This window comes from Diorhabda sublineata, chromosome 10 (genome assembly GCF_026230105.1).
Source record: "Diorhabda sublineata isolate icDioSubl1.1 chromosome 10, icDioSubl1.1, whole genome shotgun sequence".
In the NCBI taxonomy this organism is placed as follows: Eukaryota; Metazoa; Arthropoda; class Insecta; order Coleoptera; family Chrysomelidae; genus Diorhabda; species Diorhabda sublineata.
In genome coordinates this window covers 7,828,883-7,849,411 of record NC_079483.1, presented here as the reverse complement: position 1 = coordinate 7,849,411, position 20,529 = coordinate 7,828,883, and the positions used below count along the sequence as shown (strand labels likewise).

At 28.6% G+C, this 20,529-nt stretch overlaps 2 protein-coding genes across 4 annotated transcripts; one reads left to right on the top strand and one right to left on the bottom strand.

Annotated features, from left to right (window-relative positions):
- Positions 1-190: 190 nt before the first annotated feature.
- Positions 191-18,449, bottom strand: LOC130449524 (cyclin-dependent kinase-like 2). 3 transcript variants are annotated; one of them, XM_056787405.1, is made up of 10 exons: positions 17,688-18,446; positions 8,315-8,512; positions 8,062-8,256; positions 4,467-4,758; positions 4,030-4,413; positions 2,292-2,530; positions 2,040-2,231; positions 904-1,102; positions 644-720; positions 191-489 (listed from the first exon to the last, which is right to left on the bottom strand). In XM_056787405.1, exons 2-10 carry the CDS (start codon positions 8,480-8,482, stop codon positions 442-444), a joined length of 1,794 nt encoding a protein of 597 aa, XP_056643383.1. In that variant the 5' UTR covers positions 8,483-8,512; positions 17,688-18,446; the 3' UTR covers positions 191-441. The 3 variants fall into 3 exon arrangements, with proteins under 3 accessions (XP_056643383.1, XP_056643384.1, XP_056643382.1); XM_056787406.1 differs by lacking the exon at positions 17,688-18,446 and adding an exon at positions 13,421-13,640; XM_056787404.1 differs by having other exon boundaries at positions 201-392; positions 17,688-18,449.
- LOC130449525 (zinc finger CCHC domain-containing protein 24-like) lies at positions 16,771-19,743 on the top strand. Its single transcript, XM_056787407.1, has 5 exons — positions 16,771-17,069; positions 17,315-17,482; positions 18,498-18,725; positions 19,195-19,359; positions 19,421-19,743. Exons 2-5 carry the CDS (start codon positions 17,327-17,329, stop codon positions 19,532-19,534), a joined length of 663 nt encoding a protein of 220 aa, XP_056643385.1. The 5' UTR covers positions 16,771-17,069; positions 17,315-17,326; the 3' UTR covers positions 19,535-19,743.
- The last annotated feature ends 786 nt before the right edge of the window (positions 19,744-20,529 follow it).

Here is a 20,529-nt window from a genome sequence, read left to right as displayed (position 1 = left end):
ATAGATTTAGTTTGTATGTTACTTCACCAACAGATGGCTTATACATAGTAGATTGCTGAATAGTTTGGTAAATATGAGTCTTGGGTACGAGATGGCGCAAGTAATTCAATTTTGCTTAAGTAAATTATTTCGACGGTAGATGGCATTTTGTTTGAAAATATAAGACTAAGGATTTCATAAATAAAGCCAATTTTTTTCTCATAAAAAATATATAATATATGTATCACTAATAATATAAAATAATTCGGTAAAATAAATAAAACGATATAAAATAAATTAAGCCTCGTTTTAGTTGTCAAAGAAAATAAATCCTATTACCCATGATCCTTGTACATATAAGGCAGACTTATATCGAGGGTGATTCGTTTCCTTTTCACCCTCGTCCTGTAACCCTAAAACAATATATATATACACTAAAACGTACATATCGATAATTTCCATTTAAATTTTCGAAGAAGACGATTTGAGCGAAGCAGAAGAATGTATCCGCTGAAACAGAAAAAAAAAACAAACAAGAAAAAGATGGCTATCGAATTGGCGACGCCTAATTAGTTTACGTCAACGTGATTGATTGACAAGTGATCGAATCGGCGAACGAATGTTACACAGAACTAGTTAAATGTCAATTCTCAATTTTTCTTACCGGCGTTATGTCATTCGAGAGAGGAATCGATTTTTCAGGGGAAGTTCGTTTTTTTGTTCTCGATAAACTATTCGTAGCTGAAAAGGAAAGTTTTACGTGCAATTAGTTTTGAATTTAATGTAGTTTTTTTAAAATCAATTATTTTAAAAGGTTGTGTCAATTCGAGGAAAAAAATCGATAAAATTGTGTATAGTCAGAATTTTTTATAATAAAAACGATGAATATAACAAATAAATAGAAAAATAAAAGATTTAACTTACCACCCGGTAAATTTGGCAACACAAAATCGTCTTGTTTCTTAATTTCCCGCTTTTTAAATAGATTATTATTATTGAAACTATTGAACCAAGTTGGAGTATTATCATTTGAATCTCCCGCGCTAGAAAAAATATTTTCAACTACGGCATTCCTTTCCAATTTTTTCATAAATTGCGTCCTAGGATTACTTAATAAAGGAACCTGAAAAATAGTTATTTCCAAACGTGGATTCCCACCTCTATTATTGTTAATTCCGTCTGTAATTATCAAAGTCTAATTGTAGAGATGGCACAACTCACATTCAATATAACCATAATAACGAAATAATAACTTTTAAAGTTATTCAAATTTTTTTTTTTGAAAATATTGAAAATATCAAACAAATACTTGATCTGAAAATATATTTGATAAATTTAAACTGGAAAATAAGAAATGTTATTGGTCATAACAATAACCGATATTCATGTGGTGAAATTTTTTATCCAAGATAACAATACTGGAAACGAAAAATTTATTTCCAAAATTTTATAGTGGAAAAAAATAAAATCAATTACTTCTGTCGCTAATTTATGGTATTTTTGACGTCATTCGATAATTTTTTCGATACCTGAAAATAGTTATTTTCAAACATGAATTCCCATCTCTATTGTTAGTTTCTCGCCGTAACTATAGAGTTTGAAGTTGAAATGTAGAGATGGCGTAACTAATATTTATATCAACTCAAAAACGGAAAATAATAACAATTTTTAAATTCATTACAAATAATTTTTTTTTAAATTTTGTATTCAATAATCAAAAACTGGCACTAAAAATTCATTTAATAAATTAAAGGTGAAAAATCGCGCCAATGATTAGTCATATTAATAATCGATAGTATATCCAACATTAGTTAGATAGTATATTTCCGATTCAAGTTAACAATATCGGAAATTTCTCTTAAATATTCTATAGAAACAAAAGTGAATTTATATATTTGCACAATAATTTTTTTGAAAATAGATAAAGTCGAAAAAGTTATTTCCAAACGTGAATTCCCATCTCTATTATTCTTACAGTTACGAGCAATAACTATGAGATTTATAGTCGAAAAGTAGAGATGGCCTTAACTATTATTTGTGTAACGGTAATAATAACAAACCTGCATGGGTTTCGAATAGAGGTTGTTGATATTTTGTAAGACATTTGGAGATTTTTTAGGCGGATCTTTATTAAAACTGATATTATTTATAGTGGGATGAAGTACGGAATGACCTTGAGGCGATCGGTTGTAATCCGCAAAATCTAAATGTTGAAATTGCGGCGATTCCGCCATATCCTCCTTTTGTTGATCCTATAAAAATGACAATTTGTTGTTCGGGTGTATTTATAGACAGTTCAATCGATGACTCACTTGTCTAGAACTGAATTTAGCTAAACTTTCCAAAGATTTTTCCAACATCTGTATTTGAGAATTCGTATTAATGTTACTGAATTTATTAGAACGATCTTTCGTTAGATACGAAGTTTGACCGGGTCTGTGTTGCAATATGTTCAGTCTTTGGGTAGTTTTAGATAATGTTATTAAGTTTTTATCGTTGGGATTTTCGTTGAAAGTACCATCCCCACCGCTCAGTTTGCGTTTCATTGTACCTAAGAAATATATCACGTCAACAAAAATTCTCAAAAATATCGTAAAATATTGATTTTAGAAAAAAAAGTTCTTTACAAAAAATAAAGTTTATAATAAGATCTACAAAAAGGGTTATATACATTTTTTACGTAAATTTATTATTTTAAAGGTTATGGCCCTAAATAACTCTGTCTCTATTATTTTGATCTTCTGATTCCTGTCGAGATATTCTATTAAATATCTCGTAAAATATTGATTTTAGAAAAAAAAGTTTTCAACAAAAAATAAAGTTTATAAAAAGATCTACAAAAAGGGTTATATACATTTTTACGTAAATTTATTATTTTAGATGTTATGGCCCTAAATAACTCTGTCTCTGTTATTTTGATTTTTGATTCCTGTCGAGATATTCTATTAAATATCTCGTAAAATATTGATTTTAGAAAAAAAAGTTTTCAACAAAAAATAAAGTTTATAATAAGCTCTACAAAAAGGGTTATATACATTTTTTACGTAAATTTATTATTTTAAAGGTTATGGCCCTAAATAACTCTGTCTCTATTATTTTGATCTTCTGATTCCTGTCGAGATATTCTATTAAATATCTCGTAAAATATTGATTTTAGAAAAAAAAGTTTTCAACAAAAAATAAAGTTTATAATAAGATCTACAAAGAGGGTTATATACATTTTTTACGTAAATTTAGTATTTTAAAGGTTATGGCCCTAAATAACTCTGTCTCTGTTATTTTGATTATATCTCTTAAAATATTGATTTTAGAAAAAAAGTTCCTTAAAAAAAATAAAGTTTATAATGAGATCTACAAAAAGGGTTATATACATTTTTTACGTAAATTTATTATTTTAAAGGTTATGGCCCTAAATAACTCTGTCTCTGTTATTTTGATTCCTGTCGAGATATTCTATTAAATATCTCGTAAAATATTGATTTTAGAAAAAAAAGTTTTCAACAAAAAATAAAGTTTATAATAAGCTCTACAAAAAAGGGTTATATACATTTTTTACGTAAATTTATTATTTTAGAGGTTATCGCCCTAAATAACCCTGTCTCTGTTATTTTGATCTTCTGATTCCTGTCGAGATATTCTATTAAATATCTCGTAAAATATTGATTTTAGAAAAAAAAGTTTTCAACAAAAAATAAAGTTTATAATAAGATCTACAAAAAGGGTTATATACATTTTTTACGTAAATTTATTATTTTAGATGTTATAAACTTTAATAGAATATCTCGACAGGAATCAAAAATCAAAATAACAGAGACCGAGTTATTTAGGCCCATAAATTTACGAAAAAAATGTATATGACTTTTTTTGTAGATGTTATTACAAACTTAATTTTTTGTTAAAAATTTTTTTTTCTTAAATCAATATTTTACGAGATATTTAATAAAATTGTTATACCTTCGAAATTTAACAGAAAAGAAAACGAGGGTAAAATCTTTTAGGGGATAATAAAAAACCCCAACAAATATATAAAGATTGTCCCACTAATTTTACCTTCCGTTAACGATATCCTCCATTTTGAATCCCTGGTAGGTTTCCTCCTCATCTCGTCTCTCTTATCAGTAGACATCAAAATCTCAGTCTTGTATTTTCTCAAAAGCGGACAATTCAATTCGACGTTGACCTTATCCCTCAGAGCCGGTAAAAACTTTTGCGGAAACGAATCGTGCACGAAAAAATTGTGTTTCAACAATTCGTCGGCGGTATATCGTTGCTGGGGATCCATCTTCAAGCAACACTCTAAAAAATCCACGGACAACGTGGGCCACGACGCGAAATGTTTGTACAGACCGAGCGGTTCTTCGGAGGGAAACTTCACCGAGGTCCTGAGTTGGGAATTTTTCGATAGAAGCTGTTGGTGTCGATAACAAGGTTTACCTACAACGTTTCGTATAGAAAGCGAACCAATTCGATACGGAGACCTTCCTCACCCAACATCTTTATTATCAGATAAAATTGATCGATGTCGCTGTCTCCGGGGAATAGGGGATCCCCCGTCATCATTTCGGCGAATAGACAACCTATCGACCATATGTCTATCGGGGTACCGTAATTTGGTTCCGCTACTAATAGTTCGGGGGCTCGGTACCATCGCGTCGCTACGTATTCGGTGCACGCTTCGCCTGTTGATGTTATTAACCTCGCGAAACCGAAATCGCATAATTTTACGACTCCTAGTGATGATACGAGGACGTTTTCGGGTTTAACGTCTCGATGTACTATCTAAAATTCCATTTTTTTCCTATAGTTTTTATCATACTTTAGAAAAAACGACGTTTGTCATCCATGTTGACTTTAAACGATAATATCTTTTTTATTTTCAATTGTACAAAAAAATTGTCGAAATCAAAATTGTAGGAAATTAAATACACTATAACACGATGAAACTAGATTATCGGAAAAATTTATTTTAATCCCCAATTTATTCAAATTGCGAAATTTTTTTTAATTAATAGTTAAATATAGAAAAAATAACAAAATCAAATCGATATTTTAGGAAAATATAGAGAGAATGTTTATTAAAAAGTTTATTTTTCCAAATTTTGAGAATTTAAAATGGCGGTTGCGTAAAATTAATTTACATATATTTTTTCCAACCCATATATATTCCATTAATATTAATAATTTCAAGATGGAGTTCACTGTAATCGGCACAGAAAAAAATGTAGCTAAATATAATATTTCAATAAAATTTTCAAAACTTTAATCATGTGTTGTTTTAAACTCTCAAAGTTAAAGTTTTTTTTTTTGAATTTTTTGGAAATTAATAATTGAAAAATTAATTTCAATCTTTATTTCGAATTATTTACAAATAGATCTTTATAAAACAAGTATTTTGAAAAAAACATTTATTACGGTCACAAACTTAATTGAAAATATATTGCGCCGCTCTCCCCTACCATATCGCGTAATTTTTCACCATATTGAATTTTTTTTTCAAAATGTATGGTTTTCAAAGACCTGTTTGTATATAATTTGAAATAAAAGTTGAAAATAATTTTTTAACAATAAATATCGAAAAAAGCTTTTTTTTACGATTAAACCCAAAATTTTTTTTTGCTTTTTTCCATATGTATCGTTAAAAAATTATTTTCAACTTTTATTTCAAATTATATACAAACAGATTTTTGAAAACCACACATTTTGAAATTTAATACGGCAAATAATTACGCGATATGGTAGGAGAGAGTGGCGCAATATATTTTCAATTAAGTTTATAACGATCGTAATAATTTTTTTTCAAAATACGTAGTTTTTGAAGGGCTATTTGTGTGTAATTTGAAATAGAAGTTTTTCAACAATAAATATCGAAAAAAGCAAAAAAAAATATTTCTTTTTAGTTTAATCGTTAAAAAAATAGAATTTTGAAAAAATCGGTTTATATGGTATAACGAAATACAACTTATTCTACGTAAATTGTAAAAAATCCCACTACGAAATTGTTAATATGATAACAATAAACTGGGATTGAAAAAAATATATAAAAATTCTATTTACTCTGTTGCCATTTTGAATTTTCAAAATTTGATAAAAACAACTTTTTAAGAAACATTTTCTCCACATTCTCCCTAAATATCGATTTGATTTCTCTATTATATATAACGCTTGAATAAATAAATTTTCAAAAATTTTATCAAATTCGAAAAATTAAGTATTTTGAAATTTCGTGTTTAGTAATCTAGCTCCACCATATCATAGCGCGTAAAATTTCCTACAATTTTGATCCTATTAATTTTTTCCTACGAGCAAAAATGAAAGAGATATCAGATTTCGAATAGTTTAAATTCATTTTTCGATCTTATTTCCCGGACTATAAATTATCGCGATGTTGCCACGTATAGTAGAATAAATATTCAAACTCAAATGGTTACTATTAAGAAAAATTAAGGGTTGAAAAAACGAAAAAACATTTTTTTTTAAATCTAGTTTCATAAGTTTTCCTACAATTTTGATTTGCATTTTTTTATCTACGCTAAAATTAACAAGAAATCAACATAAAAAAATCAAATTTCGAATGCCCTAAATTAATTTTCCGATGTTATTTCCCGGACTATAAATTATCGCAACGTTGCCACGTATAACTAGAATAAATATTCAAACTCAAATGGTTACTATTAAGAAAAATTAAGGGTTGAAAAAACGAAAAAACATTTTTTTTTAAATCTAGTTTCATAAGTTTTCCTACAATTTTGATTTGCATTTTTTTATCTACGCTAAAATTAACAAGAAATCAACATAAAAAAATCAAATTTCGAATGCCCTAAATTAATTTTTCGATGTTATTTCCCGGACTATAAATTATCGCAACGTTGCCACGTATAACTAGAATAAATATTCAAACTCAAATGGTTACTATTAAGAAAAATTAAGGGTTGAAAAAACGAAAAAACATTTTTTTTTAAATCTAGTTTCATAAGTTTTCCTACAATTTTGATTTGCATTTTTTTATCTACGCTAAAATTAACAAGAAATCAACATAAAAAAATCAAATTTCGAATGCCCTAAATTAATTTTCCGATGTTATTTCCCGGACTATAAATTATCGCAACGTTGCCACGTATAACTAGAATAAATATTCAAACTCAAATGGTTACTATTAAGAAAAATTAAGGGTTGAAAAAACGAAAAAACATTTTTTTTTAAATCTAGTTTCATAAGTTTTCCTACAATTTTGATTTGCATTTTTTTATCTACGCTAAAATTAACAAGAAATCAACATAAAAAAATCAAATTTCGAATGCCCTAAATTAATTTTTCGATGTTATTTCCCGGACTATAAATTATCGCAACGTTGCCACGTATAACTAGAATAAATATTCAAACTCAAATGGTTACTATTAAGAAAAATTAAGGGTTGAAAAAACGAAAAAACATTTTTTTTTAAATCTAGTTTCATAAGTTTTCCTACAATTTTGATTTGCATTTTTTTATCTACGCTAAAATTAACAAGAAATCAACATAAAAAAATCAAATTTCGAATGCCCTAAATTAATTTTTCGATGTTATTTCCCGGACTATAAATTATCGCAACGTTGCCACGTATAACTAGAATAAATATTCAAACTCAAATGGTTACTATTAAGAAAAATTAAGGGTTGAAAAAACGAAAAAACATTTTTTTGGAAATCTAGTTTCATAAGTTTTCCTACAATTTTGATTTGCATTTTTTTATCTACGCTAAAATTAACAAGAAATCAACATAAAAAAATCAAATTTCGAATGCCCTAAATTAATTTTTCGATGTTATTTCTCGGACTATAAATTATCGCAACGTTGCCACGTATAACTAGAATAAATATTCAAACTCAAATGGTTACTATTAAGAAAAATTAAGGGTTGAAAAAACGAAAAAACATTTTTTTTTTTAAATCTAGTTTCATAAAATTTCCTATAATTTTGATTTTCATAGTTTTTTTCTACGCTAAAATTAAGAAAAAATTTCGAATGCCATAAATTAATTTTTCGATCTTATTTCCCGGACTACGAATTATGGCGACGTTGCCACGTCTAATATTTAACACTTACATGATTGCTGTGACAATAACCGATACCCCTCGTGACTTGAAATACCCTCTCCCTACACCTTTCTTCTCCCAAACCGCCTGGCATTTTATCCAATTCGTCCAGAACGGTCCCATGCAAATATTCGAAAACTAAATAAAATCGTTTTTTGTGTCTAAAAACTTCGATCATCGTCACTAAATTTTCGTGTTTGAGCCTCTATAAAAATTTGAAGTTATTAATAATAAATCAATCACGTGATTCTGTGATGGTTTACTTTGAGCATACGTATCTCTCTCAGCGCCATCTTTCTTATAGTAGCGTCCTCTTCAGTCTCGAGAAATTTTTTAATTGCTACAATTTGATCGGTTTCTTTATGTTTGCACTTCATTACTAATCCGTAAGATCCCTCCCCAACTATTGATATTTGCTCGTATTTATCCATTTTCTATTTTTCTCCACTGCCATACATGATCTGGAAAGATTTGGAATTGTAACAAAATTTTCCAGTTAACCTGAATTGAAATATCAATTGTCTACAAAATGCTACAGGGTAAACACGAAATTTAGAAATATAAACAAAGTTTTTACCCTCCCTGTATCATAAGTATATTTTTTTTCGATACTTCAACCATTTTAAACAACTGTAGACTATATTGAAATGTCTCTATCAGATTTTTGATTGTATATCGAATGTCTAAAAACTGTTACAGGGTGAAACTGAAGATTTTGAATTATAAACAAATTTTCTACTCTCCCTGTATCATAATAACGTTTTTTTTTCGATACTTCAACCATTTTAAACAACTGTAGACTATATTGAAATGTCTCTATCAGATTTTTGATTGTATATCGAATGTCTAAAAACTGTTACAGGGTGAAACTGAAGATTTTGAATTATAAACAAATTTTCTACTCTCCCTGTATCATAATAACGTTTTTTTTTCGATACTTCAACCATTTTAAACAACTGTAGACTATATTGAAATGTCTCTATCAGATTTTTGATTGTATATCGATTGTCTAAAAATGTTACAGGGTGAAACTGAAAATTTTGAATTATAAACAAATTTTCTACTCTCCCTGTATCATAATAACGCTTTTTTTGCGATACTTCGATAATTTTAAACAATGTTAGACATTATTAGAATGTCTCTATCAAATTTTTGATTGTATATCGAATGTCTAAAAAATGTTACAGGGGGAACCAGAAGATTTTGGATTATAAACAAATTTTCTACTATCCCTATATCATAATAACGCTTTTTTTTCGATACTTCGATAATTTTAAACAATGTCAGACATTATTAGAATGTTTCTATCAAATTTTTGATTGTATATCGAATGTCTAAAAAATGTTACAGGGGGAACCAGAAGATTTTGGATTATAAACAAATTTTCTACTATCCCTGTATCATAATAACGCTTTTTTTTCGATACTTCAACCATTTTAAACAACTGTAGACTATATTGAAATGTCTCTATCAGATTTTTGATTGTATATCGAATGTCTAAAAACTGTTACAGGGTGAAACTGAAGATTTTGAATTATAAACAAATTTTCTACTCTCCCTGTATCATAATAACGCTTTTTTTCGATACTTCGATCACTTTAAACAATGGTAGACATTATTAGAATGTTTCTATCAAATTTTTGATTGTATATCGAATGTCTAAAAAATGTTACAGGGGGAACCAGAAGATTTTGGATTATAAACAAATTTTCTATTATCCCTGTATCATAATAACGCTTTTTTTTCGATACTTCGATAATTTTAAACAATGTTAGACATTATTAGAATGTCTCTCTCAAATTTTTGATTGTATATCGATTGTCTAAAAAATGTTACAGGGTGAAACTGAAGATTTTGAATTATAAACAAATTTTCTACTCTCCCTGTATCATAATAACGCTTTTTTTCGATACTTCGATCATTTTAAACAATGGTAGACATTATTAGAATGTATCTATCAAATTTTTGATTGTATATCGATTGTCTAAAAAATGTTACAGGGTGAAACTGAAGATTTTGGATTATAAACAAATTTTCTACTATCCCTGTATCATAATAACGCTTTTTTTTCGATACTTCGATAATTTTAAACAATGGTAGACATTATTAGAATGTCTCTATCAAATTTTTGATTGTATATCGAATGTCTATAAAATGTTACAGGGTGAAACTGAAGATTTTGAATTATAAACAAATTTTCTACTCTCCCTGTATCATAATAACGCTTTTTTTCGATACTTCGATCACTTTAAACAATGGTAGACATTATTAGAATGTCTCTATCAAATTTTTGATTGTATATTGAATGTCTATAAAATGTTACAGGGTGAAACTGAAGATTTTGAATTATAAACAAATTTTCTACTCTCCCTGTATCATAATAACGCTTTTTTTCGATACTTCGATCACTCTAAACAATGGTAGACATTATTAGAATGTTTCTATCAAATTTTTGATTGTATATCGAATGTCTAAAAAATGTTACAGGGTGAAACTGAAGATTTTGGATTATAAACAAATTTTCTACTCTCCCTGTATCATAATAACGCTTTTTCTTCGATACTTCGATAATTTTAAACAATGGTAGACATTATTAGCATGTTTCTATCAAATTTTTGATTGTATATCGAATGTCTATAAAATGTTACAGGGTGAAACTGAAGATTTTGAAATATAAACAAATTTTCTACTCTCCCTGTATCATAATAACGCTTTTTTTCGATACTTCGATCATTTTAAACAATGGTAGACTATATTGTAATGTCTCCATCAGATTTTTGATTGTATATGGGATATTTACAAAATGCTACAGGGGGAAACAGGAAATTTTGAATTATAAACAAATTTTCTACTTTCCCTGTATCGAAATAAATTTTTTTTTTCGATATTTCATTGTAAACAACGGTAAACTATATGAAAATCTGATTTTTCATTATACATCAAATATTACAGGGGTAACAAGAAATTTCGATTTCCTAATGATCCTTTATGGAATTATACGATTCCAATGTACTGAAATACCTTGTAGAATGTTTTTTCTCGTAAAAAAATTACGTCGATTTTATCTAGATAATAAATCACATTAAATACGTTAGATTTGAATCGAGTAAATTTCGTGATATCGATTATATTTGTTGTTTTGAAACGAAGACGAGACAAGCGGTGACATCACATTATGTAGATAATGACTCATACTAATTTGATATATACACTAGTTCGACATTTTATTATGGTAATTTACTATTTTATTTGAAAAATGGGAAAGTAAAAAATAGAAATTTATTTTGAAAAATGTTTAATCCAAATGTTTCTATGAGAAACAAAAAAATTGTATCTACCGATATATTGAAAATTTTGGTTTCATATTTTGGAAAAATATTTTTTAAATATCAATGTTTACGTAGAAAAAATAAGAGTTTTCTAAAACATCACGTTTTTTAAATACAGGGTGGAAAAATAATTGGTCTCTGATAAATGAATATTAACTTTGAAGCTCAATATTTGAGTAAATAGTAATTAGAGCAAAGTAAAAATATCGAGATTCACTTAATAATTCTTTTTAAATAAAATGGTAATCAGCACGAACTTCCACGACTGATATTTCGTGAAATACAAGAAATTAAAGCAAACGCTGTTCATAATTCACGTGTCTTATATAAGAAAATTTCAATTTTCCCTGTATAAAAACCGATTTGCGTGTCTTTCGTGACATAAACGGCCATATCGAATGGTCAGTCCGATATTGAACGTACTTAAAGCGGTCTTTGAACCCGGAAAAATCACCATACACCCTTAGTAAATCTATTTTTCTGGAAAATATGGAAATTCAATAGAGATTGCATCTACCCCAATTATTATCACAAAATAAAATGAAGATTTTGAAAAAATAATGTATTTTATATTATTCGAAACGAACGGCGATTTGATGTCCACCGAAACGGAAATATTTCATTTGATATGGACGCCCTGTATAAATTAATAATGAAACTTTTTTGCTTCAGTTATTCTTTATGTTATGATCTAGATTTTTCGAGGTTATCGCACCCGCATAAATATCTAGTATATCCTACAATAAAAATAGTAGTAAAGTTTTTACAGGGTGATTCGTTCGAAAAAAAAACGAAAAAATAATGTATTACTGTTTTGATTCACCCTGTATCACATTCAATGAATATAAACGAAATAAATAATTTTCCAGAATTTCTACTAACCATCGAATGCTTTAGACGCAATAAAGATGCGTAAGAGGCAAGATGATTCCAAATATGCAATAAAATACAGGGTGTTTCATTTGAAAAAACCGTGAAAATAATGTATTAGTATTTGGATTCACCCTGTATCACATTCATTGAATATAAACGAAATAAATAATTTTTACTAATAATCGAATGCTACGGATTCAATAAATTTTCATTTTTGTAGTTCTCTTACGATATACCGGGTGTTAAAATTTTCAAGTTTTTACGAAAAATTCGTTATAACTTTTTAAATACCCCGTAGAATACATCACAACCATATATTATTGTAATTAGGAAGGCAAGATGATTCCAAATATGCAATAAAATACAAGGTGTTTCATTTGAAAAAACCGTGAAAATAATGTATTAGTATTTGGATTCACCCTGTATCACATTCATTGAATATAAACGAAATCAATAATTTTTACAGAATTTTTACTAATAATCGAATGCTACGGATTCAATAGATTTTCATTTTTGTATTTCTCTTACGATATACCGGGTGTTAAAATTTTCAAGTTTTTACGAAAAATTCGTTATAACTTTTTAAATACCCCGTAGAATACATCACAACCCTATATTATTGTAATTAGGAAGGCAAGCTGATTCCAAATATGCAATAAAATACAGAGTGTTTCATTTGAAAAAAACGAGAAAATAATGTATTAGTATTTGGATTCACCCTGTATCAGATACAGAGTGTTTCATTTGAAAAAATGTCACTTCGGGTCAAGAAATTCCAACTTAACTAAATCAAAAAAAAAACTTATCGAAAACGAATCAAATATTTTCAATAGAATAACGAACAAGTCCGCGATATGGGTCCTGGAGCCGGTCCTGTGAGGTTTTAAGGTAATTCTAAAATTCGACGAATGCGACACTTTTTGATATACCGCGGAATTCGTATGATGTTTGTTTTTAACATAACAGGAGATTTGTTTATTTATTTTCCAGAATTTTTGAGAAATTCGTTTGGATATATAAACGAGTTCGCATAGCGGAGTTTTTGTCATAATAAACAGAACGAAATAGAAAATTAACCGAGGAATTTGATTAAATAAAGTAAGTGACAGTGTTTACGATGAGTCTCGGTGTATTATATGCAGAAAAATGTTCGATAAACATACTCACCTTCATATTTATAAATAAAAGCGATCAATAATCATTTATTTATATATAAACGACGATTATACGAAATGCATTTCAACGATATGCCCGTCACATAAACCGATTATCAATAAATTTCGAAAATTCTCGCGAAACTCGAAACACTTCGACTTATCGGACCAAACTAGCACTGTGACGTTATATTTTTTCTCGATTAGACCGTTCTAAGACCCCTTCCACGACTAATTTTCGTTGTGAGCGAACTCTACCGGTTTCCACAGGTGCGTTCCAAGCATTGACGTTGGGGGGAGTGGAAAAACTCAATTAACTACATCGGCTACGATTAAACCCGGATTATTCGTACGTAGTACGATCTATGATTTCTCAGCTCAACATTAGTGATTATTTTTCAATAAATTTTTTTTTTGTTTCCACAAACTTTTCTTTTTAGACCGTCCGATGCATCTTTAGGATCGAAACGTTCGTATCTCAACTTTTTAATGTTTTAACTTTCAAGTTTGCCGAGAAAAATAGTCGGACCGAGACATATCGGGGCTATACGAGGGGTATTCACAATTCCCGTGAACCATATTCGTGTACAATAGGCTTTGAAAGCGAATTCTGGACCAGCGAACGTGTTGTCTACCCTCGTACATCGATTCCTTTAGGTGTAAAGCCGTTGTCTACCCTACATCGATTCCTTTAGGTCTAAAGTCGTCGTCTACCCTCGTACATCCATTCCCCTTAGGTCGAACTTAGTTATCTACCCTCGTACATCGATTCCATCTAAGTTGAACGTAATTATCTACCCTCGTACACCAACTCCATATTTAGATCGAACTTATTTGTCTATCCTAGTACATCAATTCCCCTTAGGTCGAACTTATTTGTCTACCCTCGTACATCAATTCCATACTTAGATAGAACTTATTTGTCTACCCTCGTATATCGATTCCATTTAAGTGGAACGTAGTTATATACCCTCGTACACCAATTCCATACTTAGATCGAACTTAGTTGTCTACCCTCGTATATCGATTTCCCTTAGGTCGAACTTATTTGTCTACCTTCGTACATCGATTCCATCTAAGTTGAACGTAATTATCTACCCTCGTACACCAATTTCATACTAAGATCGAACTTATTTGTCTACCCTCGTACATCAATTCCACACTCGTGTCTAACTTAGTTATCTACCCTCGTACATCGATTCCATTTAAGTTGAACGTAGTTCTCTACCCTCGTACACCAATTCCATACTTAGATCGAACTTATTTGTCTACCCTCGTACATGGATTTCACGTTGTTGTGTATATATTGATTTAAACGAAAAAATACGACAAGCAACGCCCATGCATTTCACCTATCACGCAACGTGGTTGGTTAAAAAATGTTATCAGGTTAGATAATAACGCTAGTATACGAGGGTTACTATAAATAATATTTGTAATTAAAATTTTTTTTCACTATTTTCACAAATAATCGCTAAACAACGTTAAATAAGAGAGTCGCTACTGAAGTTACAGATATGGCAGCGCTGATTTAATTATGTCAAATCTGACATTGACATTTCAAAGATTGGTATTTTTAATGGTGAACGTATTCAGAACGTGTTGTCGTACGAGCGCTATTTGATTTGTCCTCGTATATTATTTCTCTATTGGAATCGTCGATTCAATTTATCTAATTAAGATAATTGATTTAAATTGGAACGTTCGAACGCTGTGTATCTTTTAGAGGTTATGTATCCAACGAATTAATTAAAACGAATTTGAAATAATATCCGTTTCGTAAGAATTAACTTTTTTTATATCGATCTGTATACTCCGATTTACAATTCCTCGTTATGTGAAACATGTTAAGTTTTATATAATATAAATAGAATCGATGTTTTTAAAAACATGGAAAAAAAATCATCGATCTGGGGACGTGTAAATTAAATTATTTAAATAACAAGTACTCACAATTAAATCTGAGTTAAAAGTAGTCCGAAAATCATCGAAGAAAATTTCTAGTCAAATTCACACTGACATTTACTTATGATTAATTGGTATTTATTATAGTTAGTTGTCGATTTGACAGGAAGGTTTTTTTGATATTTTTTTTTCTAGACGTTACAGGAAGTATTTACATGAAACAACGTAATCCCGTGTATAATACAAACGTAGGGTTTTGAAGTAACACCGAAAACGCGCATCGGAGCATCGCACTGTTACTTATAGACAGTATCGGTCTCGCCCAATTCGCTACTATTTAAAAATATTTTTTTTTATAATTTTTATATCTATCCTAAACTATTTATTTTATTTATTGTTTTATATTCTAGATTCTAGAAAAAATCGAATATCAGTGATTATAATAATGGAAATAATAATTTTATTGTTTTTAAACTTATTTTAATTAACGACTAATTATTTTAATATGGAAAAAAGTAAATAGAAAATTCTACGAATGTTTTTTTAGTGTAATGCAAAAATTAATAATAAAAGCAGAATTATTCCAGTTTTAAATTAGTAAAACAAGTAGTTTCGAAAAAACGAGCCCCCACATTTTTTAAAAACTTTCACCAAAGTATGTTCTTGAATAAAAATAGTCCCTAGAAGTACTTTTATCGAAATTTTGTTTGCCCTTCGGCCACCTTCATAAATATAACGAAGCCAATAAATATTGTTACGAACTCGTCCACGAAATAGACCACGAAGCCGGTCCCGTTCGATTATGTTAATAGATTGTCAAATTTGGTGGACGCGCCTTATGTAAATTTCCGAGTACAGTATAAAACGAAAATTTCTTCAGTTTTTTTTATAACCTATTTACAGTATATCATACTCGTTTATATAGAATCAATTTTTATAAAAAGTCTTTTTGTTTGTTTATATTCTAAAAACCGAATTAACCAGAAATCATTTGTGTATAAATATTCGCTTGTTTATCAACGAATAGTCAGTAAATAATCTAAAGTCACCCCCACCACATCGGTTTAGACAAGTAAACTGTGTTTAAATGAATTAATACGTTTAGGATTAGATAAATGTTTAATAATAAGTATTGGTTAATAATTTAGTGAATTGTGAATAGTTAAGTGAATTTAGTGAAAGTGGAAAATGTCCCCATCGTTAAAAACAGATTGAATAAATTTTCTACAAAAAAAATTTTTTTGGTTGTTTTGTCCTAAAATATTACAAATTTAGGTACAATTTTATTACAAAAGTGACAAGATTGATGGTTTTTTACTAAAAATGTCTATGAAAACAAAAAAAAATTGAAATAACAAACGAATAATTAAAATTTAAAAAATAATTCGTAAATCGAACTGATTCCGTCTCTGTACTTCGATTTATTTTAAGTTCTTCTAAGCTGAGCTAAGCATCCCCACTACGTCCAATTTAAAGTGACGTATACGTACATCACAGCCATCCAGAATCCAGAGACAGAACAAATTAACAAATGCATAATACCAGCACCCTCGATTAAAACATATGTGGTCCAATTTAACAAAATGTGAATCATAACAATCATTATTGTTATTATTGTTTATAATAACTCATGCGCGATTGGACGATTTTTTTTTATATTTATGGACGACGTCGGGATTTTCTGGCAAGAAATCATAAACTTTTTTATTATATTTCGTATCTTAAAATAATTCCGCTTTCGTGCTTCATATACCAAGGTAAGAGCTGTACTTTTATCATTTTTTTTTATTCTTTAATATTTAATACACGTGGTAGTTCTTATTTTTGTTTATTTTACCGGAAATAACTAAAATATAGGTTATCTGGAGCGATTTGTACTAAAATCCTATTATAATTATTTTTAAAAATAGTTTTACGAAAATGTTCTTAATTAGTGCGTTTGACCCACATACGGGGTTGTTATTACGGAAAAATGCGTTATTTTTAATTTTTTTTTTTTCAGTATTTATTCCAAATGTCACCGACAGCGACGTTAATATCGCAAACTAACGGTATTTTATCCCCGTTGACCATCAACAGAACACAAGATTGCTCAGGAAATATAAATTCGTTATTTACAACGTTCCCAACAACTAATTGGTATCATTATCAAACCAACGACCAATTTCAAGTGAGTATTCAAATTAACAAACAAACGATGAAAATTAAAAAAATAGTTCGTGAATCAAACTGATTCCGTCTCTGTACTTCGATTTATTTTGAGTTCCATATAGTAGTATAGTAGTATAGTTGTTTTTTTTCTGATATCTAATCATTATCAAATGACTCACACTGTATATATTTATAATGTAATAAACGCAATTAACGTGACTTACCATAACGAAAATACTAGACAAACTTCACTTGTTTTTAAATTCACGTAAATAATTTGTTAAACAAAATAATACACTTTTGTAGATCTTTTTACATTTATACGGTTATATTCTTTAATGTTCACTAACTATAAAACATAGAAACATCAATTAAATGTATTATTTATTGTTTTTAACGTAATTTTTTAGATTATTTCGTTCAAATATCGATAAACAACAATAAACTTTATTATAACTAACCCCACAATGTCAATTATGTGACACGATTTCTTCTTTATCGACTAAAACGCGGTAATGCAATTGACAGTACGACTTTTCGGAAGTTTTAACCCCGATCACTTATCATCTGATTGCGGATCTTAATTCAAAACACAGTTTCCTAACGTCGCGTTTAATTTTTGATAGAAACTTAAAACTTAAAAAAAAATTATATACAAGAGCTTTAGATTTATATTACTTATTTGTGTGTTAATTCTTTTATTATATTTATTTAGTTACGTAATAGATTCATAAATTAATAATTATTATTGAGTAGTTCTAAACGATCCTTCCTCATGGATATTTCACTAAAGTTTGTTACTAATAATCTAAAATGTCATAACAAATAATAGTAGCAAGTCATTTAAAGGGAATACATAATTATTTAGTAAAAAAACCATAGACAAATAAAACAACCCGTGGACTGATCGGTTTTACCCATCTGCTATTAGAGTAAATGATCATAAAATATGATTACGATCCGATTAATTTCCGAAATAATAATCCCTATCATAGTTTTCGAAAATTGCTAGTATGATTTGATATATTTTATAGACGAAACTTTTGAGTCCAGCTTGGAGTACATATTCAACAAATCAACAGTATTCAATAAATGTTTATAGTCCTCCTTATTCTAACCAAAGTATTTGTGATCAATTAACCGACATAACAGATCAATTTGCCGATTTATCTTTGGACAGAAGACCAATCAGAAGACCACCATCGTCGTATTTATGTCACTTGTGTTTCCAGAAAGGTCATTATATCAAAGATTGTCCACAGGTAAGTTAGTGTACTATAATATTTAAATGAATTTAACGAAATTTAAAAAAAAATTGATGATTGTTTTTGAATTTTGAGAAGTATTTAAAATTTTGTTTATATAAGTTTAACCTTCATATATTGAAGTGTGTTATTCGTTAAAGGAAAATATCGAATTTATTTTTCGTTTACGTGAGATTGTATATCGATGGCTTGTGAAGGTTCAGCATTTTTTAACATTGATACACTTGATAAAGATGTTTGTGTTTTTAATCTTATTTATGATGCTGATTTTGTTCCGTCGAGAAATTTGCGATGAGTTCGTAAAAAGTACGAGTGAAATAAAAAATTACTACAATCGGTTGTCGAAAAAATGGTCGATTGTGATGACATATACGGAGAGAGAACGAAATTTACTATTTGACGAAGGTGTTTAAAATTAAAAAATTAGTACGATTGTAGTAGTTGAAAGTTAAATATTTTTATACAGGCGCGTCCTAAGGGGGAAGGTAAAACTCCATATCAGGGAAGAAAACGATGTTTCGGTGAATATAAATGTCCGAAATGTAAAAGAAAATGGATGTCTGGTAATTCTTGGGCAAATATGGGACAAGAATGTATTAAATGTCATATTAACGTCTTTCCGCATAAACAGGTGATATATAATGATTGAATTTTAATTTGGAAAAAAAAATTACGTTATTTTCGTATGTTAGAGGCCCTTAGAAAAACCGGACGGCTTGGACGTTTCGGATCAATCGAAAGTTCATCCTCAGCATCTATGTCAAAAATGCAAGGAGCTTGGCTATTATTGCAGAAGATTACAATGAATTTTTTTATTCTTTTTTAATTTCCATTTACTAAAATTATGTTTTATATTTTGTTATTTTCAATTTTTTTTATTTATACTTTTTATTTTTCTTATTTACGAGTACTTAAAAGAAAAGAAATCGAATTTTATGAATATGTATTTTAATGTATGTTACCATTTTACGTAAAATGTTATGAGATAAATATTAATATATTTATTTTCCCACGATTTCATTTTATTTTCCACTTTCCTTTTAACCTTGAAAAATCCCGATAATTGATAACTACCAGATAATTACAAAACATGGCGGATCGAACCGGAAATGATGCTTAAGTAGAGCATAGATCAATATACGTCAAAATTGTGTATTTTATTTCGTTCATTGATGACAAAAACAAATTGTTTTTATGCATTTTTCAAAATTTTTCTTTCCGTAAGAATCACCCTCGTGATTCAAGTAATATTAAAAAAAGAATTGACGATATTAATTCAATTATTAACCCAAATTCATCTATGACAAAGTATTGTTACACCATCTACTGAATATGCAACCTTAATTACTTCAAATCATGAAATTTAGTGGAAAACTGAATTATGAATTGCAGTGCCATCTGGTAAACGGTAGTAAAAGTAACAGTAAAGGTAATTATTACGTGAATCGAAGTTATAACTTTTAGTATTGTATTTCGTTCATAGATGACACTATTAAAACAAATTGTGTTCATGCAATATTTCACATTTTTTTCTACGTAAAAACCATTCTCGTACTTCAAGGAATAACAAAATAATTAGCGAAATCGGTTTAGATGTATGTACAGATATTACATAGAAAAAAAGTAAATAAACTCATCTTATTAATTTTTTATACTAGTATCGACATTGTATTAATTCTATGGTATCGGAAGGATCTAGATAATATGATCACTTCGATCAGTTACCGTAAGCAATTGACATTTATTTAATGTCAATTATATGTTGATGAAAATATTCAAAATTGTGTTTATAGTGTACGAA